This window comes from Hoplias malabaricus, chromosome 2, assembly GCF_029633855.1.
Source record: "Hoplias malabaricus isolate fHopMal1 chromosome 2, fHopMal1.hap1, whole genome shotgun sequence".
In the NCBI taxonomy this organism is placed as follows: domain Eukaryota; kingdom Metazoa; phylum Chordata; class Actinopteri; order Characiformes; family Erythrinidae; genus Hoplias; species Hoplias malabaricus.
This window is the reverse complement of record NC_089801.1, coordinates 53,648,760-53,674,561: the sequence shown is the minus strand read 5'-3', so window position 1 is coordinate 53,674,561 and position 25,802 is coordinate 53,648,760. Positions and strand designations below refer to the sequence as shown.

The 25,802-nt window shown below is 37.2% G+C and overlaps 2 protein-coding genes across 4 annotated transcripts in view; both read right to left on the bottom strand.

Annotated features, from left to right (window-relative positions):
* LOC136686417 (immunoglobulin-like domain-containing receptor 2) overlaps nucleotides 1-8,960 on the bottom strand; it is a 36,810-nt gene extending 27,850 nt beyond the window's left edge. For all 3 annotated transcript variants that reach the window (XM_066660179.1, XM_066660182.1, XM_066660180.1), the window contains exons 1-2: nucleotides 8,734-8,960; nucleotides 3,037-3,369 (exon numbers count right to left, since the gene is read on the bottom strand). In XM_066660179.1, the coding sequence (XP_066516276.1) occupies nucleotides 3,037-3,369; nucleotides 8,734-8,848 (448 nt within the window). In that variant the 5' untranslated portion in view covers nucleotides 8,849-8,960. The remainder of the gene's footprint in view (nucleotides 1-3,036; nucleotides 3,370-8,733) is intronic.
* A 4,193-nt stretch (nucleotides 8,961-13,153) lies between these two features.
* On the bottom strand, nucleotides 13,154-20,234 carry gpa33a (glycoprotein A33 (transmembrane), paralog a). Its single transcript, XM_066648879.1, has 7 exons — nucleotides 19,991-20,234; nucleotides 16,592-16,764; nucleotides 16,238-16,457; nucleotides 14,877-15,041; nucleotides 14,665-14,781; nucleotides 14,314-14,446; nucleotides 13,154-14,179 (listed from the first exon to the last, which is right to left on the bottom strand). Exons 1-7 carry the CDS (start codon nucleotides 20,028-20,030, stop codon nucleotides 13,789-13,791), a joined length of 1,239 nt encoding a protein of 412 aa, XP_066504976.1. The 5' UTR covers nucleotides 20,031-20,234; the 3' UTR covers nucleotides 13,154-13,788.
* Between the last annotated feature and the right edge of the window lie 5,568 nt (nucleotides 20,235-25,802).

The following is a 25,802-nucleotide window of genomic DNA, read 5'->3' as shown; positions in this document are numbered from 1 at the left end:
ACAGCTTAAAAGAAGTCACTTTTCATAATATGTGAGGCTGTATCCAAGTGTGACTCAAACCCAAAGGCCATGAGCCCAAGCCTATTCTACTTATACTGCTATTGTTAAGAGCATGACATCAAGTCAACAAAGCAGAAGAGGGGGATATGGCAAAAATATTTTAATCCATGGTTTTAAAGGTGTGATTTAAGGGACAGGGCTAATTATATATAATTTTAAAGAGGTAGATTATCAGAAAAATATCTAGAGTCTGCAATGTACGATTAAACAATATAAGATTAAACACTTTTAAACAAGATCATAAATTATTGGTTTTAGATCAATTAACATCCAAAAATGTGAACACTGAACACATATTGAGCAGATATGAGAGGCACATCCAAATTTTTGTGTACACCCTGTATAATTAGTGTATAGGTACTTTAAAGGACAACCATTGTGGACATTTAGTTTGCGTGTAAAGCTTATGCAATCTTTGGTGCAGTTGTCCTAGCACAAGGAGACTGCAGGCTCCAATCCAGGTGTTGCCTCAGCTGCCCAATTTCAGGAGTTCTAGAGAGTACAACTAGGCTCCCTTTCTCTCTCTCTCTTTCTAGATGGGTAGGATGGCCCTCCCTCCTCCATCACTGCCCATATTGCTCACCTGCACAGGCATCTCTTACTTGACGTGTAAGACTTGGACATTATGCACTCGTCTCCGATGTGCTAAACTGTTCTTCAGAAGCAGCTTGAAAAACAGGTGTGTTGGGCTGCCTCGTGTTTTGAAAGTAGACGCTTACCTCCACCTCCAACCTTCCTGAGGCTAGGGAAACTAGGGGGAGATTCAGTGAAAGTGATACAGCAATATACTGGTGAGAATATATATACTGGTGAGTTTCCTGGGACATTTGGATTTGAGCCTGTACTGACACACTACAATAATAAGACAAAATCTAGAATTAAATCAAACACAGCATATGTTTTGTCTAGTGCTAAGTCAATGATGAAATGTCCAGTGATCAAAGTCAAACAATGAGCTCAGCAAATATATGTTAGGCGTACAAATATGTTTTAAAGCTTTTGTTTTGCAACATGTAATTGTAACTTAATTATAACTAAATTCAAACATTCTCCTGCTGATTTATCATTTTATGGCATGTTGCGTATAGTATTAAAAATGACAATTCTCATTTTATTCAACTAAAAAGAAACTAAAAATTAAAAACAGCAAGCAAGAAGAATTTATTATATTATTAAAAGCACGTGCATCGATTTGTTCCTGTTCTTGTGGATAAACCTCTATCCAAAATCTATATTTTTGTTTTGGTTTAAATAATTTAAACATGGTAATTTTTATATTAGCAATAGTGAACATGACATATTAAAACATTTAGGCGAATCACTCCATGACGTGTTACTCTGATATATCAGTATATGACAGACTAAATCACCGGAGAGATGTGTACATTGCACTTGTCAGAGCGCACAATGGCACCAGATTCTCTAATTACCTCATATATTGGTGACATCACACAAGAATCTGAAAGGTAGTGCTGTTAAGTCTCATTAGCTCATCTTCAGCGATAACAGCAGCTTGTATTCTTAGTCCTCATTATTCATTCATTCATCCTCTGTAACCACTTCATCCCAATCAGGGCCGTGGGCACACACACAACTATGGGACATTTCGCACAGTCAATCCACTTACAAACATGTGGTTTCTTAATGTGGGAGGAAACGATAGCACCCAGAGGATACCCACACAGGGAGATCACAACACACTCCTCACACTCACAGATGCCAAAGATGGGGATAAAGCACAACCTTAGGACCCTGGTGCTGTGTGGCATGGACACTACGTGTTGCACCACCATGCTGCTCAGATATGCACATTAACATTCTTTACAGAATACATGCTATATAAAAGCACTTATTAATCTGCTCTCAGTTTAAACAGTTATTATTTAAATAACTTAATAAAGGGTTAAACCAAAACATTCACACACAGACTTTCATTAATTACTGTAATAATTAGAGCTGGACGATATCGGCAAAATTTCTATCACCATATAATTATTTATATATAATTATATTTCTATCACGTAATAATACGATATAATTCTGATAATGATATGAACAATAATTGTCATATCTTGGCACTTTCTTGTTTGTTTTCCCCTTCCATGTGGCTATGTCTGTCTGTCATTGTTCATATCTCCGCCCTAGCTCCACCTTGTTTCCGCTTCCTCGTCATTTTCCCTCATTATCTGTGTCAGGTGTCTCTTGTTTGTTCACATATATAAGTTCCGGTGTTGTCACTTCCCGTTATCGGTCATTTGTTGTGTTGTTATATTCGTTCATTGTTCCTTGCTTCGTGTGCGTTGTTCTTCTAGTTCTTCGTAGTGTTCTACAAGAACTGAATGCAGCATGACATCACCTTCAAACATAAACCTCTTGGCTTTGTCAATTTTAATATTGATAAACTAACTTTAAAATTGAGTGCCAGCAGTAGGGGTGGGCAATATGGCCTCAAAATAATATCACGATATTTCAGGGTATTTTGGTGATAACGATATTCTTGATGATATGAAAAAACATTGAAAAATACTTAAATGTAATTTAATTTCAAAAAACCACTATTGTAACAAAATAAATGTTATATTAATATGAATTATATTCAATTAATAATAAAGCCTGTACTGTACTGTATATATTTATAAGGTGTGGATCACACAGCGCTCCTGAAAGGTTTAAGGGAACATATTGCAAAATCATTTCTGAAAACACTATATTTAATAGTCAAGATGTATAATGCTTCAATCATTTGAGGCTATGATCTAGCTACAAGGAGCACCGAGAACACATAAGACCTTAGAAGCCTTTTTGAACAATAGTGCCTTCTCATGTATAATGGAGAGAACCTGTAGAACTTACAATCAGGGTTTTCAATTGAAGACCTATTATTCATTCTGCTGCTGCTGTGTCATTAGCTTACACAAACATTACTATACCAGGGATTTAGTAGCAACAAAATCAAGTGTAAAAACAGCATATTACTGTTTATGATGGAGATGTCTCTGCCTTTGTAGTAGTCGGCGAGGGTGATGGAGGATCCTTGCCCAGAGACGACGACGCGAACCGTTCGGCTGCCGTCTCCACAATCCAGGTGGGACGTGGCTCCCAGCTCAGAGGCCCTCACCCCGAGCTTCTCAGGGAAGCTAAACGAGTCTCGAGTGCGATCTCGGCAGTAGGACTTGTACCACCACTGGACCACAGCCGTCTTGGTGGAGACGCTGGTGTACTGGCAGGGCAGAACCACAGACTGGAAAAGCATAGCAAACCTGCGCTCATCTCGCACAGTCACCTGCACAGCCTCGCACCACGACACACCTGAGACACAGAACAAGAGAGAAAGACACTGAGACAAAATATCATGAGGCAAAAATATACATTTCCTTAACTGGGGAGGTCAGTCCTATCCCCTCCCCAAAAGTCAGTGTGGCCTTATGTTGAATTTATTTAATAAAACTGGTATTTAGTGTTCCATTCCAAATGCCTTGAGAAGACACTTCCAAGCTTTAAAGGGAATGTCCATGATTGTATGGAAACGCATTCAGATGATCACTTTTCAGAAGCTCAGCATCTCAAAGTGGAGCAGTATGTTTGAGGGACCAAATGAGTGTTGTTTATACATGGTTGACGTCTAACTTGTCTGTAAGTTTTATTCACTGTTTGATTTACACTGTTTATGAATCTCATTTGCAACTCTAATTGTTTCATTTTGTAGCACTTTTCATCTGTGTTTAATTTCATGTAGTTAGCCATCTTCCAAATTTGAAAATATTTACACCATAAGCAATTCAATAAGTCAATATTACCCATATACATTGTGTCATTGTATGTGGGTACTAAATCCTTAAAAAGGATTTTACACAGGACTCTGAGATCTTGGAGCTGTGTAGCAGCAATGCTACCTACAGGGCTCCATGTTGCCCAACTATAAATTTTAAATTTCATTTAAAAAAATTTCAAACTTTTTAATAGGAACAGGACCAGGCGGTACGAGTGGGTGACTCTGGTTCAAAACATGTTGCTTACAACCCATTTTATTAAAACTTTCATATGCATTGTATGTAGTGGAGTTACACAGCAAGAAAGGACAGAGCCGGAGATGTAAATAATTCAGATGAAAGTTTAGGACGTTCTAAAGAAGAAAAAAAAGAAACTTTGGTGCAGTGAGCAAAATTCTTTTTCAGAGTTGCTAACAAACCATATGACTGTTACTGTATCATCTTTGACAATCCTCTTCCGCCCTCTTACTCACTGTCTGATAAAACAGGAATCTCTGTCAGTGCTCTCCTCTATTATCATTAGCCAGAGGATGGTGAAGCAGCACATTACAGCACTGCTGAGAAGTGCCTATTATCCCAGCCCTCTGAAACCATCCTCAAAAACAGCTCATTAGACTGAAAGACTGCGGTTTACTGACAGAGGTGAAGTGCTGTTGATTTCTCAACTAGCTCAGACACCTTCGCATTCAACTGGATGTACACAATGACACTGCCAAATAAGCAAAGAAAGGCAACAAAGAAAGGATGCACAATAGACTGTATGTTAACTGTCATTGTTATTGGTCTTACAATACTAATGAGATACTATATGTAAATGAACCCTTTAAACAATAACTGTGCGCTTCACTCTATGCATTGTGACCAATCAGCGATCCAAATGAAGGTTTCTGCGAGTGTAAATCATTTTGAATAAAATAGGACAAACTACTGTTTAAATATTTCAATGTACTGATTTATCCGTGTACCAAGGTGCACAGCAGGTAAAATCTGTAAGAAAAATGGACATACAATAAGATGAAATGCGTCTCCTGAGAAAATTGTTAGCTGCAATTATTTAGCCCTTGCATAGACTTAAAAATGGCTTATATTTTTAAAAAAATATTATTAAAATTTTTTTATTATTTTTAAATCGACACAAAAACTACTCAAACTAATACAATTATAATGAATACATAAATAAAGGGTTTTCTTTTTTTTTTTTTTTAGAACAAGTGCATGGCCCAATCTTCTTACGGCATAAAGTTATTTCTCAAAATCAATAATTTAAAAAAATAATAATAATAATCTTAAAAAAAAAAAAAAAAAAAAGAAACGCATTTATCCACTGATACCGATTTAATTCCATTATCATTGTGCACTACTAGTATCACAGTATCATGACTAGTTTGTTAGCTTGGCCTAACATATCAGCTTGTGGCCAGAGCTTTAATTTAGATTTAATTTGGAACACTTTAAAGTGCAGGCTTTGTTTCCAATTTTGTTCTTCTATGGTATTCAATTCCCCATTGAACTATAGATCAGTACATGGGCATATTTTATTCTTTATTACTATCCAAAAATGTATCAAATGAATATATCAAGGTAATGTCAGTTTGTATTGTTACACACCAGCAGCAGCATAAACACAATCTGTTATTTTGTCTGTGTAGTGCAGCCTTAAACACGCCCCGCTGGGCCACTGTGCTTCTGAGGGTCTAATAATCATTTTCACATGGTGGGGGTTTAGGAAAACACACACGCCTAAAAACATCTGGGCTGGAAAGTCCGGTTCATAAGAAAGTGATAAATAGTTAAACTCTTCCTTTGCCTGAAAGTCTAAGGAAGACTGTAAATGTAGTTAAATCATATACACATCCATTAGTCATAACATTAAAACTCCTTGTTGCTGCACCCTTTGTCGCTTAACAGCTCCATCTTTGGTATAGGGACACTTTGTATTTCTACAGTTACAGACTGTGGTCTAATCGCTGCTCTGCATACTTTGTTACCCCACATTCACCTTGTCCTTCTTTTATCAGAACCCCACACTACCACCACAGAATGGATCAGACACAGAAGTGCTGCTGGAGTTTTTAAACCCTGTGTCCACTCACAGTCCACGCTATTAGGCACACATATCTTGAGACTTTGCAGATGTCAAGTCAGAGAGAGTTGGTCATCTGTTTTAACACAGTTTGTGGTATTCTTTCATCACTGGTAAATAGAGACAGCCCCAAGGACACCACTGACTGTATATTTTTGGCTGGGGGACTATTCTCAGTCCAGCAGTGACACCGATGTGTTTAAAAACTCCAGCAGCACTGCTGTGACTGATCCACTCATACCAGCACAGCATACACTAACACATCACCACAATGTCAGTGTCAGTTCAGCGCTGAGAATGATCCACCACCTTAATCATACCTGCTCTGTAAAGAGGTCCTGACCACTGAAGAGTAACAGATGGAATACTGTTTGTAACTGTAAAGCTACAAAGTGTATCGATATGGTCAGTGAGGCTGCTAAAATCAGACTTAAGAAATAAAGGGTTTATTTTAATATTATAATTAATCAGTTCATACATAATTAATAAATTATACCATATATTATTTTGGTAGCAACAGTAAATAAGCTTACTGCTGAAACTGCTGATTATGAAGACTCAGTGCATTTGGACTGTCATTACAAATACATTATTACTGTATTTAGGTTCTGTTACAGAACACTGTTAGATATGTTAATGATCCAATTGCGCAACACAATCATAAAATAATGACAAAGAAAGGGTCTGTGCAGAGATCTTAAGAACTGGACCAACAGAGCAACAAGAGACAGAACATACAACATGAAGTGGGTGGATATAAGAAGACTGGAAAGAGAAGTTGACCTCTTTTTTCCTTCCTCACGCAGGAGTCCTTTCTTTCAGTGGTGTAGCACAAAAGACTTTCCCTGAAAAACTGTTGTCGTTTTTCTGCCCTTTTCAGGAGGGGGATAACGTTCAACAACAGCAAGAAGCAGCAGGTTTTTAGGTCTGTTTATTACTCTTCTAGGAGGGGCCTGAGCCTTGGCTGGAATTTAAATAAATTCCCTGTTACAACAGTCTGTATGTGAAGAAATGAGGAATGTTATTAGTTCCAGGGTTGTGTTTTTTTTTTTTTTTTTTTTTAAACCGGATCAGATAAATGGGCTGGAGTGGAGATGTCTCCCACAGACAGACCCACAGGAGAAGTGCATTCCAAACATGGTTTTATCATGTTAGTTGACACAGAAATAGAAAGCTGGAGAACAGCTGATGAGGAGATGAACTAAGGTGAAGGGAGGTTTCTTGTAGTTGCTGAATCAGCCGTTTTACTCTGATGATGGGTTTGTGCAGCGTAGGCATCTGTACTTAAAGTAAATGACACAAGACTAAATGTATCTAAGTACACGTTCAGTGTATAATGAACCATTCTGTGCAGTGAAACTCATCTCACTGGCCAAGTGAGAATAACAGACTTTAACTAATATCAATAAACGGTCAAAACTCTCAGTACATTAAAGGAGTATTCAGGAAAATATTATCATTCTCACACAGCAAGAACAACTGGGCCTGGAGCCTAAACATTGAGATTGGCTTGAAAAGAGGAAGGTGAAAAGATGACCCTATGTCTTTGACTTAAAATAAAAATATTATTATAAATTAATAAATAAATAAAGTCCACCTTTGGCTAAATGAGACCAAATCAAAATGATTTCTAATATTGGGCTAAAAAAAAACAAGCCTTGATGTGCGGACCAAATTTAACTCGAAAAAAGCGTTCGTATGATATCTGGTGTTTGGTGGGTTATTTCTGCATAAATAAATCACAGAAAAATAAACAGTGGTCTGGAGTGCCAGCTCATTTCTAGAGAAACTGAGTCAGACATTCTTTTCAGTGGTAATGACATGAACCAACCCAAGGCTTCTCAAAACAAACGTAAAATAATATCTCAGGCTACAGGCTGATATTCATTACCATTTCATGAAATCTTAGTTTTCAAAGTAGTCAAATCCTTCAGATGTCCGGTTCCATCATCACTGAATTTGTGTCTGAAGAACAGTGCCTCACATTAAACTACTTTTTGAGATTTTTAACATCTCAGAATTTCCTTATAAGCGCTGTAATTTGGATTTAATGCGAATGTTAAAATTCCACCTTCTGTCATCGATTAAACCCATATAAACTCATCTAAGTTCAGCAAAACCCAGGACTGGTGCAATACGTTTATGACATAAAAAACCTTAGTTCTCTGAATTCACCACATTACACAATATGGAAATGCCCTGCCATGGTGCTGGCTGCATATTTCACTCATGAAATGTCTTCTAGCCTATAAACACAAATATGTTAACAATGTTTAAGAATTTTTTATGGGGTTTTAAATGGCTGTATTTAAAAATAAACCTCTGTCAAAACTAAACAAACGAGGTGGGTAGCGTAGCTATCCACATTTACATTTTTTCAAAAGTATATTTTAAAATCATTAGCATTCAATGTGTGTATATATTTATATTTCAGAGTTGTTCATAATACATTTTATAATACATAATACATCTCTGTGAATGGACTTAGGCTCCTCTACTTTCTCTCCCGAACAGTGTAACGACATTACAGAGACCAGCACAACACAAACACTTCACGTTAGTTTAATAGGTTTGAACCAATGGTACTACTTCACAGCAAATTGATAGGATTTATGAAATACTTTCACTGTCATTTCACATTCATTTACGATTTAAAACAAAACGCTATATTTATACTATTAGCAGAAAACTAGATTCTTCTTTAACACAACTGCGACTTAAGACCTGAGTCTGAAGCAAGCAACCTGCCGCTGGGGAAATAACCTGCTCTTAACTTCTCCAACACTGGACTCTGGAGAACTCCTCAGAAAACCGTCTCACCTGCAAGAAGTATCAGCGGAATCCACCACCTCGGCAAAGAAAACATTTCAGAACTAGGCGTCTTACAATCCTTGTAGAAGTTGTGGACATTTTCCTCTTTCCTTTTCCTCCTCATTCTCCAGCTCCGCTCTATTCTCCAGCCCCACACTGAGGAGACTGAGAGTAACGGGACCGGCCCGCCTCCACACTGACGAGGCTGTGGTCGGTTTTCTTAGTACAACACTCCGCTCCACCTTAAATGCTGCATTAGTTAGGCAGTTCCGGCGCTCAACTTGGCTTCTCCCTCGTATACGCCAGTCCACCTTAAACAGTACAGCAGTTACATTCTGGCACTCTTGTTGGCTTCTCTTTCCAGTACTCCGGTCCACCTTAAGTAATTCAGCAATTATAATCGAGCGTTCAGCTTGCACTTAGAATGTATCGGTCCACCTTAAATAGTGCAGCAATTCTTGTGCTGAAGTTTGCTCCCATTCGAATTAGTAGGTCCACCTTAAATAGTGCAGCAATTACGAGTTACCGTTACTTGTAAATGCTGGGTTATTAAATAGGGGAATTGAACATTTAAGCCACTTCAGCGACAAAGTATATCTCACTGAACCATTTCAAATGGAAGAGAAATTAAAAACAACATTTTGGCGGCAAAATGTAACAGTTGTATCAAAGATGGGACGGAAACTAGCTTTTTTGAACAACTTTACCCTGCAGTTGGCCTCAGTGAAAAGGTACAACAACCATTTAAGTTGGAACAGAAAGTTCAAATTAAAACCAAATCCACACTCATTGTGAAGAGCGCAGTGCACTTCCTGCACACTCCGTGCAGCGCCCACTTTCTGTGTAGGAGTTATATCGGAAACTACTGGAGAATCTGCCTTTATCCCGCAGGCCTTTCTTGACCTATGTTAATCAGTAACGGATAGTAATGAATTTGGAAGTAACTCTGGTTATAGTAGGCTCCTCTTTTCTAACGATTTGGTCTCGCTAGTTGTAGGATCTTAACAAATAATTACCTTTACATTTCAAACCATTAAGAACCAGGTTTGTATTTATTACTTTTTACATTGGTATGCAACTAAACTGATATTTAAAGTGCTGTAAAAATAAAACTTATTTCATTATAAGAAAGCCTGAAGACCACTACATTGATTTTCTTAAAAAATAACTTGTAAAAAACAGAAATATTCTCTACACTTAAATAGAAGTATTTAGAATTTGAAAATCTGTGTAACTTCATGGAGCTGAGTAAACGTCTCTATTTAATACTCTACCCTCCGTGAAACAGTCCTAACGGTTTTATATAGAATCTCTACTGTCGCCCTCTGGTGTTCTCTTCTTAGTGTGAAATTTTCAGCATAAATCCTCAGTAGATCAGACCAAACTACCATCAATATTAAAGGGTGAACAGAAAGTACCTTAATCTGTGAGTTCAAGACCTACTTATTTAATAAATAAATAAATACATGTGTATGAACATCTGAATTATACAATACAACATGAAGCTCGATATCAAATACTGTGGATTGAGAAATATGTAATTCTTCTGCTATAATCACCACCAAAGGTGTGTTTGGGCACAAAATGATCAGCGTTTAATGAAAAATAAAACCAACCATCTTTTAATTTGTTAACTAAAAACTGATATAATACTTCTGGTAATTTCACCAGAGGCGCCCGAACTTTGGCATACAACTGTAACATTGTGGGATACCAATGAGGTTGAGGGACACAATGCTGTATGATAATATAATGAATGCTACTTTTAGGCCAGAGTGGTTATAGATTCTAACTTTTAATTTTAATTCTAAAATTTCTATATGGCTGACCTACTCATATCAAGACTACAGCCGACTCTGCGCACAACCTTTAGAAATACCTCATCACAGGAAATGGAAACGGTATAATGGTGGTTTATTTCAATAGGCAAAAGGTATAGTACACAGCATTCGGTTTTAATGTTATTTATTTATTTATTTATTTAACAAATACCAGTTTTAAATTTGATGCCAGCAAAAAAAAAAAAAATTCAAAACAATGATTCATCACCTCATCTTTTAATTGCACTGAATTTGGGAACTGAGGAACTGCTGTTTTAAAAAATCTCTCAAAGATTCAGGGACATTAAAAAATAAAAAATCCCCGGGTTTTGCAAAAAAAAATCCTAGTCTGTGATTAAACACGGATTGTTGTTATATATCTGTTGTGTGGTTACGGTCCAAAAACATACAGATTCTCCGCATTTAACCCAATCTGTGCAGTGAAACACACATCTACAAACACACTAGTGAACACTATTGGGCAGTAAGCACACATGCCTGGAGGGGTTGGCAGCCACGGCGCCCCGGGAGTAGTTGGGAGTGAGGTGCCTTGCTCAAGGGCACTTCAGTCATGACCTGCCAGCACTGGGGACCAAACCCGTCAAACCACTAACCACCAGGCCACAGCTGCCTACACGTTGGTAGGTGGATTGGTGACTCAAAAGTGTCACCCTGTGAAGGATTGGCGCCCCCTCCAGGCTCCGGACCGACCATGAACCTGAATTGGATAAGTGGTTTCAGATGAATGAATGAATGAATATAATCAGTCAACTTGATGACAGTTATAATCTGATTTCTTGAATAATCATTAGTATAATTGGATGATTACTTGATGTACAATATTGTTAGGGACAGTCCTGTTGTAATATGTTTACCTAATAATACAGTATCTGTGGAAGGAGAGCTGAGCTTTGTTTGCCTGGGGACCTACAACAAACCAGTTTTTCTTTTCCTTTGCCACTGGAATGTTAACATCTTCAACAAACAACTTGGTGCATGCCTTTGGGGTGAGTGGAAGAAACCGGAAGGTACAGCTGAAGTCAGTTCTGCCTGATGACGTGTTGAGAGTTTCTCATGAACTGGGTTTTTTTTTCTCTAACCATGATGCATGTTCCTGTTACGAGCCGGTTTCATCCGAGATATGAGCAACTGAAATGGAACTTTCATAGTTATGGCAGGGATATACCTATACCTATACATTCAAATAAACAAAGTATTCAAAATGTAAAGGCTAACTGTCTAGATTTATAAGTATCCAATCCAAGAAAGCAGTTTTTCTGTAGACATAAAACATTGGGGTTACACCGAGTACAAAAATGTCCAGCTTGAAGTGAGACAAGGCAAAAACATTATTTGCCTGATTCTGTAACTGGGGGCCATGAATCCCACTGAGATTACATTTATAAACATATACATGTAGAAACCTGTGCCAAAAAAAGGACCAACCCCAAATGGCTAAATATAAAATATTGTACTGAACAGGAATTAGCAAGAACTAAGCAAAGAAATTAGTTAATAAATGTTGCAGCGTCACATTTTTCTTTTTTACAGAAATAGCCATATAGATCCACTCAGCATTTAAGGCTTCAGTTAAAAACACTTCCAAGCTCATTTGTTTAGGGCGAGGCAGAAACAATAGCCTTATGGACTACTTTCAAGATCACTTCTTATTTGTGTGTTTCTGCAATCTGAGCATTGACTTCCTAAAAATTTCTGGTCACTGAACTTTGGAGAACAATATTAAAATATTTTATGTGCAATAATAGATATGCAACGTGGGTATGTGGAGCTCTGGTGCTGTATGCTAACTAATCTTGCCAAAGAACAATTCAGCCTAGATAACATTACTGTATTCGAAAACATGATACACAGTATTCAACTTGACATTGTATTCTCAGGTTTGATTACTAGGAACCAACACAATTCAGAAAATTCACAAGATTCATATAACTATTAAACTATAAAAAATAAAACTACTTTTCTTTTGTCCTTTCTTTAAACATTTGTGATTATCAAGAACTACACAGAAAAGCATATTGTAACATCTATGATTGGCCATTTTCACCGTGACATTTACATCACTGCACTTTATAAAAAGGGCAATCAAAAAGTATTTGATAAAAATTCTTAGACCATGTGGGTTTTCTAAACGCAGCACATGGTCTTAAGCCAGTTTGAGCACTGGCAGGTTCACTAACGCAAGATTTCAAAATTCAATGAACATCTAATTTCCAACATTCTGTTCACGTAACATAGCAGAATTTGGCTGGAGCCATTTTTTCTGATGTTATTTATCCAAACAATGGGCTCTCTGCCACTGGGCGAGTGAAGTGAACAAAACATCCCTCCGAAATTTTGATTGCCCGGTTCATTCCTTTCACTCATACCACCAGGTTTCCTACATCAAGAATAACCCCATACTGAGGTTGCCTTTTGATACTCATACAAGTGTAATATAGGGCCATAGTCACTGACGTTAGTCTTCCTGCAGTGAGCAGTGGGTGTATTTGATCATGAGGCAGCTGTTCTATCACACTGCTCTTCCTGCGTCTAATCACCTTATGACACAGTTACAGAATTCACAAAATGATAAAAACCCATTACATAAGTTCTTTTTAAAAAGTAAGAATTTTAATAAAATCTATAATAAAAATAATAGTTAATTTGATGAAAGCATCCAAACTCGTACTGCATCCAAACACAAATAAAAGAAACATACAAAAACAAAAAACACAAGAGCTTTGTACAAAAACTTAATTGACGGAACCTAAAAGTTCAGTACAGTCCAAAAATATGATTTGTGAGATGGCCTTTACAGCTACTCATATGTTTTACCCTGCCAAACAACTTGAGGAAGCTCTCTTCTATTGCAGTTGATCATCTCTGAACCATTTTCAGGTCTTAAGTAACTTGAGTAAAACAGGAGTTCATATACAGCAAAGCAATGCAAGTCAATCCCTCATACAGAGCCTGCATAAGCATCTAAAATAGCAAACCACTAAACCATTACCCAGTAAAGCTTTAAATAGTAAAATAACACCGCTACATAACTAAAGCACTGGATTAGATAAGCCATGTTCATTGCATGGTTCCATGACAGAGTACACAATACAGTTGTCCAGTTTTGTACACACTATTCCTGACTTAGCAGTTGTGCACAAAAGCATTTTCAATTCCTTAACAAATATAAAACATTAGCAGGCATGATTAGCCCCTAGAAGGCTTAACAGCAGGTCTAATGCGGTCAACGGTCTCTTCGATCATAGCGGTCTCTGTCATTGCGGCGGTCATCGTAGCGTTCTCGTTCATCATACTGATCACGCCGGTCATCATAACGATCATTACGACGGTCGTCATATCGATCGCTACGTCGATCATCATAACGATCACTTCGGCCGTCGTCATAGCGGTCACTTCGGCGGTCGTCATAGCGGTCACTTCGGCGGTCGTCTGACCTCAGATTGCGATCATCATAATCATCTCGACGATCAGAGTAATGGTCCCTACGGTTTTCCTGGTCCGGCTCGCTGTGGTCTTCATACTGGTTGCGCTGGTCAGCACTCTTCACAGGTTTACTCTCATGTTCTTCTACAACGTGAGGCTCTTTGTCCGAGTATTCGCCAGCTTCCGGGGATCTGAAGAAAATAGGCCAAGATCAAAATTCCTTTTAGAGTCTCTATGTTAAACTCCTGCCTTTGACATCCTCTATTGCCCCGGTTAAACATTTAATGAAAAATCTATTATTCCCCATGAGAAAGTGGTAGCCTACCCCATGGCATATTCCTCTGCCATTTTCTTCTTGTTATTATGGTGGCGGCAACAACAAATGATGACTATAAGCAGGATAAGTGCAGCCACAACAGCTCCAATTATTCCTGCAGTAGAGGCAATATTCATGGAGGCTGAGGAAAGATGAGCAGACCACAGGATAAGTAAACAGTAGGTCAGCAAAATGGTAGCGGTTCCACTGGGGTACAGTAATGGAAAATGCATTTATGTTAATATAAACAAGGCATTTCCTCTGGGTATAAATATCAACAGTAGACATAAATGAGCACAACACCTCTGGAAATGTGTCAAGAAAGTAAAAGTGAAAATTTAAATAATAAAGCATTCTTACGTGGCATAACAGTCAACGTCAGGTTACAGGATTGTGAGCCCACTTTATTAGTTGAGGTGCAGATGAAGTAACCACTGGTGTCCGCAGTGATATTGTAAAGTGACAAAACACCATTCACTAAACAGAGACAAAGAATGCACAGGAGATAACAGAATAAGAAACCAAATACATAAACAAAATTTGCTCCATTGGCTAAATTCACACACACATACCATCAGTGGATTTAGGAGGATTGGGCCGTGGTGTATTTCTTGCATCAAAATTTGCCCATTTATATGTAGGTGCTGGGGTCCCATCCTGTGAGGCACACGTCAGGTTGATGTTCTGGTAATACTCAGCTTTCCCCTGAATCTTACAGATGGGTATGGAAGGAGCCACTGTTAATTAAACATGCGAATGATTAGACAATTTGTGGGACCTGCTGCAAGTCAGTTATAGGTCTGCGTTCAAGCACGTTGTTGTAACATGACCAAGTGCTTGTGTTTGCACACCAATACATCTTAAATCAAGTGCTAAGCTTAACTATAACCTTAAACACACACTTTAAAGGTGTAGTAACTCTTCCATCTAATCACAGAGTCATATACATGCACATTTCAAACACTGATAAATAAGTCATGGTGTGGTTAATTGTAGAAAAACCTACATGCTCTAATTTATTAACAGTGGTGGTGACAGGAGCTAATGGTCAAAATGAGACTTATACCAACTATGTTTACATGGCTTTTATTCTTCTATTTAACAGATTAAACCTCATTCAAAGAAAACGTAAACGCAATGACCCCAATCAGACTGCTCTAATCCGATTGAGGTGTATACATGGACGTATTCTATTCCGATTGAACTGTTAGTCGGATTATTAACAGATTATCAGGCTGCATGTAAACATGGCCAATGAGAAATTTAGTCAGTTCCATCTGAGTGGTTTGTGCACTAGCTGCAGAGTGAACAAAAGGGGTTTGCGACACAGTGGACACAGCCGAAAATGCATTTTATTCTCAAGCAAACCATTCAGTAAAAACTCCAACTCATCTGCTGTTGTCACGCATATATGTGTGTGTGTGTGTGTGTGTGTGTGTGCTTTGACTGTCAGACAGATGCTGAGAGTATGTTTTTAAATATTGCAGAATGGGGTGACTTGAAATTTTGCATACTTTTGAATTGTCATGATTGAAAAAAGGTTGAGAAATGCTGGTTGAACATGCCAATCAAATGTACTTTTATTGCAACTGTAGGTGTTTTTCACCCACATTAAGAAGCAAAAAACACCAGAATCTCCAGTCACCACAATTCTAGAAGGACAGCTTTTTACCAGTCAATAGTCTGCACTATTTCTCTCTCCACCAATTTTTCTTAAATTGGTACACTTAATACCTTGATAAAAAAAGATAACCAAATTCAAGTACACATTTTAATGTTTCCAAGTTAGTCTAAAATCTGAGCTGTGCGTAACTGTCAGTTTTTCTTCTTTTCAAACTCTCATAAAAGAAATATAAATAGAGCATTTCATCATTACATTGAGTAACTTTTTAAAAAAAGGATTATATAAAACATGTTTAGTAGTAGCACTTACCCAAAACTACAACGGTTGTGGTATCTGACTTTCCCTTTTCAGCAGGAATATTGACTTTACACACAAACAGTCTAGATTCACTGGGTGTTATTGGACTGAGCATTAAGTTTGCCTGTCCCTTAGTGAGGTCATACAGCAGAGATGCCCTGCCCTCAAACCCATCACCTACACTAATGGCTGGAGCAGCCGAGGTGGACATGAATGCATTTATTATCTCAATCTGTGGGATGAAAGAGAGAGACATTAAATGAAACACTATGTTACAACTTTACTACTCTACATCATACAGTGAAGAAAATCGACTGTGAACTGAAACAGTAAAAAGCAGTAAGTCATATGGACACAACCCCTTACGTCTGGATCAGTAGGAACATCTGGGTGAGCCATCCATTCAACATTCACCATCGATATTGAGCTGATTGGAGTCACGGGTGTGAATTTACAGGGTATTGTAACGTTGGCGCCTTTGGCAAATTCATATGTAGTTTGTGGGATGTCAACAGTTACAGCAGAACTCTGGTAAATCACTGTGGAGAGTAGAAAAACAAACATTACAAAAAATAACCTATTGAGCATTTCTGTACATTGTTCCTTATTTGTAAATCTGAACATATCAGATACTATCACTGCTTAAACAACACTGATTAACTTGTTTAGTTTGAAAATGACCAAGTATCAACATATGGCAATTTATTAAATCGGACTCTACCAGAAAGTTAAATTTCATGTCTGAAAAACCTGGGGAGAAAAAGTATCTTATTTTTATTAATCTGAGCATTAAGTCATATGGAACACATGTTAAACTATGAGTAACACGCATCATGCCATCTCAGCATGTATTAATGCTTGAATGAAATACATTTTTAGTGTAATTTCTCTCCTAAAATGTCAGGTGCGCTCACAGACTACTCTGTGTATATAATAATGGTTTAATAATGTCTTATTTTGGACACACATAGCATTTTTTTATTGATTTAATGACGCTGATAATTTCTAACACGGTTCTGTAATTCCGAAAAGATATATAAACAACATTTTGGTCATGTGTATTGGACAGAGTAACCACAAGCACTTGGTATTGTTACAAAAACTATATTTACATTGAGATTTTTTACAAACAGGTATTGGTAGATATATATAACCCCACTTTCGTCTACACAATTAAAGATATTCATTTATACGTTTTTTCTCAAATAGTAACTTTTCATATCATAATGTCCTGTTTTACAACACTTATGGTGCTGTGACAGGACTAATTTTATGCAGGAAAAAGTATAGTTGGTGTTTTATTTTACCTTAAGTTATACCAATTCCTATTTTATGGCTATGATTTTATTGTTAATGTAATATTAGAATAATATGGTCAAGTTTAGCCAAATACATGAGGACTTGATTCATTAGAATATGACTGACAGCTGAAAAAGACCAAAAATATATATATTTAATTCAATCCACTCAGAATATTTAAAATAAAATATCATGAACATTACTTATTTAACTTGCTCATTCAATTCATTAATATTTTTCTTCCTTTTCTAGCTCTCTCCCTTTCTCACTCAACATTTTCTTTGTCTCTCAGCTGCACTAACTGGAGCCATTTAACTGCAATCTTTATAATTAATCATTATGACTCAAAAATACAATTTACAATTATTGAGTTGTGACAAAATATCATGAATATACAACATATAGCTCAAAAGCAGAGCTACATAGCTCCATAAAAGAGGGACCACAATCAAAACTTTGGTATATAAGCATAAAAACATTCAAATTTACACTGTAATGCTTATTCAATCAATAATATTCTATTATGGCGTGCATTTAAATAAATATTGAATGCAATAAATATAATAAAGAGGGAAAATTCTATTCATTTGTCAGGCCCCGTCACATGGACGTCAGGTCCTGTCATACAGGGTTTTGATAGGGTTGTGACGTGACAGGGCCCGACGGTCAGATGCATCAAAACTGTTAGCAAGCCAGCAAGGAATTTCAGAAACATTTTAGACATGTTTTGGATTTACAACAATTTCATTTTATTCAGGGATATTTTGCTCATCATCCCCATCAAAAAACATGCAAAAGCAAGCTTAAAATCATACAGTTCAATGAGAAAACTCGAGTTTCATCAACTTCTGCATTCCCATTGGTCAGATTATGTCACTGCCTTGGAGTAATATCGTTTAAGGCACGCTGCACATTTTTTAGGCAGTGTTTTTTTTTTATGACAGGACCTGACAAAAACTTGGGGACAGTTGTAAAATGCTATTTATTTGTTGACATGATAAATAATTGTATGTTCTTAATCAACATATATGAATGTTCATTCATTCATTCATTGATTATCTGTAACTGCTTATCCAGTTCAGGGTCACGGTGGGTACGGAATCTATGTAGAATCATTGGGTGCAAGTCTATGTGAATGTTAACTGTTTAAATCAATATTTATGGTGTTGCTTCTCCTAAAAAAAAACCCAAACAGGTTGTTCCAAACCAAAATGTGAAAGATGTAGCTGGAATCTGGCTGGGGACAGTCCATTCTTCCAGATTTGTCATTTTAAGGGGTGTTTTAAATTTTTTATTTATTTATATTTTTATTTTTTAGATCACCTAATAAATTATATGTTCCTTTACAGGACTTACAGAATTCAACATCTTAAAAGGTTTAGACATTTTTGTATTATACAAGTTTTATTAACTGTAAATTATCCAGGACAGCAGAGCGTCCCATATCTCCCACTAAGTTACAATATGTCAGTGCTGAGCCTACTGTTATATATTACACTTTCGCCACTCACAGATTAACCCATTTAAAATATTTTACATTATAAAAGTGAAAAATAAAGTAAGAAATTCAGGAATCACAACAGCTACAGATTAGCATCAGTTTAGCCACTCATAAAACCGCTCGTTTTCTTCCAAAGTTATCTCAGAACAATTTTTATAAAAATAGTTATATGACAAAGATAAAGTTTAATGTTGATGAAGTATATGGTACATTTCTCTAAAAGGAGAATCGAATAATGCAATGGACAGGAATCACGGAATCGGCTCCAATCGCTAGGAATCGACAGCGAATATATATCAACTGAACACCGACACATACTCGAACATTTCTTTGTTAGAAAGTATTCTTTAAAACTGTGATTTATAAAAATCCTAGTGGCGCAAAGATTTAAGGTCGGAGACAGAATGACCTGCACAAAATTTTAAACTGGATATGGGGCGTTGGCTCTCAACCATCCGCCATTTAAGACTCCACAGCAAAGGACTTATAAGATACGAGGTAAGTTTTAGCGAATTATACATTTATATCTTTATTTTTTGTCTTTATAGTTTCGCTGCAGACTGTTATTTCATTTTCAGCTTTGCTCGTATAAGCGGTAATATCTTTATTTATATTTGTCATGCTTGTAAAATGGCCGCTCATCAATTACCCTCCTTCCTTTTTTAAATGACGTTTAGAGCTGTTTCTCAAGGAAACAGAAATGCTGCGTTTTTTCAGAGTTTGTTATGGACAGTGTATTTTATTTTCAAATTTAAACATTTCTAATATTGTGTATATATATATATATATATATATATATATATATATATATATATATATATTCTCTTTTATGGCAATGAAAGGACATTATTCTAATAGAGCAGGCAATAAATGAAATTTTAAATAATAAAACACAGAAACAATATCACGCTGCAGATTCTTTCAAGTAAACTCAGTTTCGCCATAAAACAACAAGCCTTACTCACCCAGAGAAGACAGAAATACAAGGAAAATCTTCGTTTCCATTGCAACGAGCTGATCTGTGTGTGGAGCAGATCCTCCGGTGAGCTCTCTCTATTCTCCAGCAGGTGTTTGGACAAGTGAAGCCAAAGAGCCCTAACGAGGATCCGCCCAGTTTTCAAGTTTCGGCTTGTCTGCACCAGCTAATGTTTCAGTAACTTCACCATACATCCAGCTAAAACTCCAAACAGCCTTTTCATGTCAAACACAGAATGTGCCTACCTGTCACATCAGCTAATGTTAATAATAATAATAATAATAACAACAACAATAATAGTATTAATAATAAACTACCCTCAGCCCAAACGTACAGTAGAGAAACCCCCACCCCCACAATGGCTTAATATTTCCAATTTGAAAATAAACGGTTGTATCCCAAGAATGGCCTCAAAAAGGTGAATTCGGACAACCAGAACTTCTGATGTTATAATCCTAAGGAAACAATCCTGTCAACTTGTGTGGCAGGGATGTGTGCTGTAGGTGAGTGGTGGAGAGGTAACTGGAGGGGCTACTACTAACATATATTAGACCGGTGTGTGCCGAATGAATACAAGGTGTACAAATACATATAAGCCACAAAGCATTAGGGGACTTTTTTTTTCTTTAAAATACATTCTAAATATCTGGTGAAGAGAGTTGACTTTTAATGGGATTAAATCAATAATGGAAATTTAAAGTTTTAGAAAAAAGCTTTCTCAGAATAAATATAGAAAATATTTTAGACATAAAGCAATGTGCTCTTAAACATTAACTATAACACGTCTTTTTTGATGGAGCTCTTTGAGGCATTGAACTTTTCAGACGTCTGATTCTTAGCATACTACAACTGTGAACAGGTCTCTCTTTGTAAGTTTCTTTACTTACTAAATATCTTTACTTACCAAATATTTCAGTTGCCTAACTGACTAAAAAAGCAGAGCTCTTGCTCCTCGCTCCTGGCCTCTTATGCTGAACTGAGCTGTGACTCCTTCTCACTTAAAAGAACAGTCACTGAAACTGGTCATATCGAAGAGGTCATACTGTATGAGGATAATAAATGGAAGTGGGGTAGAATATGTCCCCTTTAACTGTGTTCAGAGGAGACTCAAAGGAGCTCCATTTTACAGTAGATCTTTTTCTACTGTGCCCCCACAGTAGATTATCATGATTACTGTGGGGGCAGAAAGGAAGCAAGTGGTTTTCAGTCTGAAAAACAAGGCAAGATTTGCATCAAACTGGTTTGACAAGAGTTGGGTAAAGTGGGAGGGTCCACATGCACACACACACACACACATACATGTCACTTGTTATTCTATCTCAGGGTTTCTGCTGAGACATGCATCACTGTAAGTAAAATATATAGGCAGCACGATAAGAAATTTACACATATTCTCCAATACACATACACCTAGATTTAGCAACAAAATGTGGCCCCCACATCTGTGAATTATCACCATGACTGAAACTCAAGACTTAAACTCAGATTAGGTGTTTCTATCTACTATTATATGTAGTCTCTTAACAGGTTTTCATTATCTTTTAAAAATGGCAGTGTAGTGTTGTACTTTGACTCTCATAACTGAAGTTTACCCGCATGTTTAATAACAAAGTTTTTTTTCTGAACACTACGAGACAGGAGTAATGGATCTGAAGCTAATATTTAATTGAAGCTAAAATTGTATTGTAAAACTGAAAGGTAAACCATTACCACTGTTGAATTAATACTGTCACCACTGAGCAAATACCTGCAAAACTGTGTCTAATACCTCCCTTAAATTCCTAAACAGATTTTACAGATAGACGGTTTAGATGATTTCCTTAGTTTGGCCAGTTGAGGGCAGGCAAGATAAGTAAGCCAACTAATTTTGGCCTAAAACGAGGCCGTTACACAAATTGTGTTGAACACCTGGGTGTAGCGAAGATGTTGGATTGGAGTCCTCTCATTTGAGGTGTGCTGGATTTGCTTGCATTGGCTTGTGAGGTTTTGTGTCCCAGGAAGGGTGGAGAAACCTGTTTAAGTGGAGTGTAAGTGGCACTTATGGTAGCTCTACCAAATAAGCATTGCCTTTGTGAAATTAATCAAAATTAGTAACTGCTATCTGTTGTAGCTATTTTTATGGAGGATTAATTTTAAGATGAGGATTACAAAGTTGGCAGCTGATTTGATAGCCTACTTCATATAATGTGGTACTGGATATGCATGCAGTATATCTACTGTTGAAATGTTTACTAATAACTGATGAATCCAAATTGTAGGGTGTTGTGCTGATGTTTTAAACACTCTACATTTAATGTCCACTTTATTAGACATTGGTATATTTTGTAGGTGTATAGTTAGAGCGCAGTCACAACATATACATACCATCGTGCAACTACCATATCAGTGTCTCTGCTGTGTTAAGTGTGGCTCCTTTCCACTGATAACTGAGGTAGAGTGCTTGATAATTTATTATAAAAAAAACAGCCAGTTATACTAAAACAGAAAAAGTGCACTTATGATTTTTTTTTTATTAAACTGTCAATGGGTGTAGGTATATGTTAGGTGGCAGCAAGTGCTTTATTGAACAATACTTCATATTTGATCACAGATAGCTGTTTTGATGCAACAAATATGTCTGAAGCAGATAGAAGGGCCCTTATTCTAATCCCCCCCCCACCCCCACAATTTTCCATAGACGCCCATTTATACCAGCCATAATGAACTGAAACATGACCATTTCCCAACCTACACACCAGATTCCAAAAAAGTTGGGACACTAAACAAATTGTGAATAAAAACTGAATACAATGATGTGGAGATGGCAAATGTCAATATTTTATTTGTAATGGAACATAGATGACAGATCAAAAGTTTAATCTGAGTAAATGTAACATTTTAAAGGAAAAATATGTTGATTCAAAATTTCACAGTGTCAACAAATCCCAAAAATGTTGGGACAAGTAGCAATAAGTGGCTGGAAAAAAGAAACTGAGCATATAACGAACAGCTGGAAAACCAATTAACACTAATTAGGTCAATTGACAACATGATTGGGTATAAAAAGAGCTTCTCAGAGTGTCAGTGTCTCTCTGAAGCCAAGATGGTAAGAGGATCCCCAATTCTATCATTGTTGCGCTGAAAGATTGTGCAGCAATACCAGAATGGTGTTACCCAGCATAAAATAGCAAAGTCATCAATAATGCATAACATCATCAAAAGATTCAGAGAATCTGGAACAATTGCTGTGCATAAGGGTCAAGGCCGTAAAACTCTGCAAAACACTGCACCTCAAACAGGAATGCCACTGTCAAGGAAATAACAGAATGGGCTCAGGAATACTTTCAGAAAGCATTGTCAGTGAACACAATCCACCGTGCCATCCGTCGTTGCCAGCTGAAACTCTACAGTGCAAAGAGGAAGCCATTTCTAAACAAGCTCTACAAGCTCAGACGTTTGCACTGGGCCAGGGGTCTTTTAAAATGGAGTGTGGCAAAGTGGAAGACTGTTCTGTGGTCAGATGAGTCACGATTTGAAGTTCTTTATGGAACACTGGGACGCCATGTCATCCGGACCAGAGAGGACAAGGATAACCCAAGATGTTATCAACACTCCGTTCATAAGCCTGCATCACTGATGGTATGGGGTTGCATGAGTGCTTGTGGCATGGGCAGCTTGCATGTCTGGAAAGGCACCATTAATGCAGAGAACTATGCTCAGATTCTAGAACAACATATGCTCCCACCTAGACATCATCTCTTTCAGGGAAGACCCTGCATATTTCAACAAGATAATGCCAGACCACATTCTGCAGCAATCACAACATCATGGCTACATAGGAGAAGGATCCGGGTACTGAAATGGCCAGCCTGCAGTCCAGATCTTTCACCTATAAAGAACATTTGGCGCATCATAAAGAAGAAGGTGTGACAAAGAAGGCCCAAGACATGAACATGACATTTTTTTGGGATTTGTTGATGCCATGAAATTTTGAAACAACATATTTTTTCCCTTAAAATGATACATTCTCTGAGTTTAAACTTTTGATCTGTGATTTGTGTTCTATTCTGAATAAAATTTTAGTTTTTATTCACAATTTGATTAGTGTCCCAACTTTTTTGGAATCCGGTTTGTATTTTTCAAGAAATACACAAGCTATTATTGTTACTTTTCCTCCAAATGAGACATATTCTACCAATTTTCTGAGTTAACGCACTTCCCAGGGGTTTTAATAAAATGTCTGACATGCTTTTGTCAAAATACCACATGGATCAAACATCACAGCAATGTTCTTACCCTGTTTAAACAACCATGTTCAGATCAATTTGTTTCAGCAGCTAATCTTTTAAATGAGAAATAGCCACACACTATTCATATACAACAGATTTCATTGCAAGCACCAAATTGAGCAGCTAGGAGCACCTATACAGGACAGTGGTAATATTCAGAGAAATATTCAAAATACAGTACTGTGACATCACTGGTTGTGAGGGAGCAAAACAGCCTTTACTGCATTTTTAAGCAACATTTATTGAACCGTAAAAAAGGGCACGTGAAAAGGAAGCAAGGGAATGACTTGGCTTGGTGTATGGTAGGTGGTGAATAAGGGAGAGTCCTTATTCACCACCTACCATACACCAAGCCTAAATTTCTGGTCATTCCCTTGCTTCCTTTTCTCCCAAAAACACTTCATAGTAAATAATGCCCCATTCCAAACATAAACACGCAAATATCCCCAAACAAGAATATTAACCCTCTAAAACAATTCCTTAGATGCCACTGGACGAACAAAATGGTGGCCACCAAGCCTGCTGGGAGCAGCCTGTAGCGCTACAACAGTATTAATCTCTCTTTTCCTTGTAAATAAATGGACTTTCTCAAAACTTTTATAAATACAATGTTTCAGGCATAAAGACGCCTGCTTCTTACCTCTTTCACTGTAAACACTTCTCTTCTGAAAGATTTTTTGATTTACCAAACATATTTACTTACGTGGTATTTTAGCTATGTTGATCTACATTTTTTATATTCCTTAGTCATTTATTAGGTGTACAAATAAGCTTTAAAGCTGTTTTTTTTTTCCTACAACATATTTTGTAATTAAATATTCAAAGTTTGTTCCACTCTTTTGTCCACTCTATTTTATGGTAATGAATATGTTATTAATAAAAATGACACTTATGTCGTTTGATTCAACAAAAAGTAATCTAAAACTTAAGTAGTTTGAAAATGGCAAATCAAAATGTATTCATCACTGCATTCGTTACTAGTTCTATGCCAGACCAGGCCAAAAGATCCAAAAAATTCTAATATGCGAAACTTTTTGTCATGGGGCGTCCCAGCCGCAAGCTCGCTGATCTTTGATTATGTCACACTACACGACCGTTACTCGTCCCCGACACTTATATTCGATTCTGACACTGAATATTTGTTAGACACGACAAAATTTTGCCAAAATTTCTCTGGGTGCTCCAGTTTCCTCCCATACCAAAATGTGGAACACATGTTGGTAGGTGGATTGGTGACTCAAAAGTGTCTGTAGGTGTGAGTGTGTGAGTGAGTGAGTGAGTGAGTGAGTGTGTGTGTGTGTGTGTGTGTGTGTGTGTGTGTGTGTGTGTGTGTGTGTCTGTGTTGCCCTGTGAAGGACTGGCACCCCCTCCAGGGTGTATTCCCGCCTTGCGCCCAATGATTCCAGGTAGGCTCTGGACCCACCACGACCCTAAATTGGATAAGCGGTTACAGATAATGGATGGATGGATGGAATAATAATCGCAAAGACCCTGAAATGACTTAAGCGTAAAGATGATGATAATAATAATAAA

Coding starts and splice junctions, on each gene's coding strand:
- gpa33a (XM_066648879.1), bottom strand. CDS start 20,030: ATGGAAACGAAGATTTTCCTTGTATTTCTGTCTTCTCTGG. Junction 16,458..16,591: donor ATGTTCCTACTGATCCAGAC/GTAAGGGGTTGT, acceptor TTCATCCCACAG/ATTGAGATAATAAATGCATT. Junction 14,447..14,664: donor GACGTTGACTGTTATGCCAC/GTAAGAATGCTT, acceptor ATCTTTCCTCAG/CCTCCATGAATATTGCCTCT.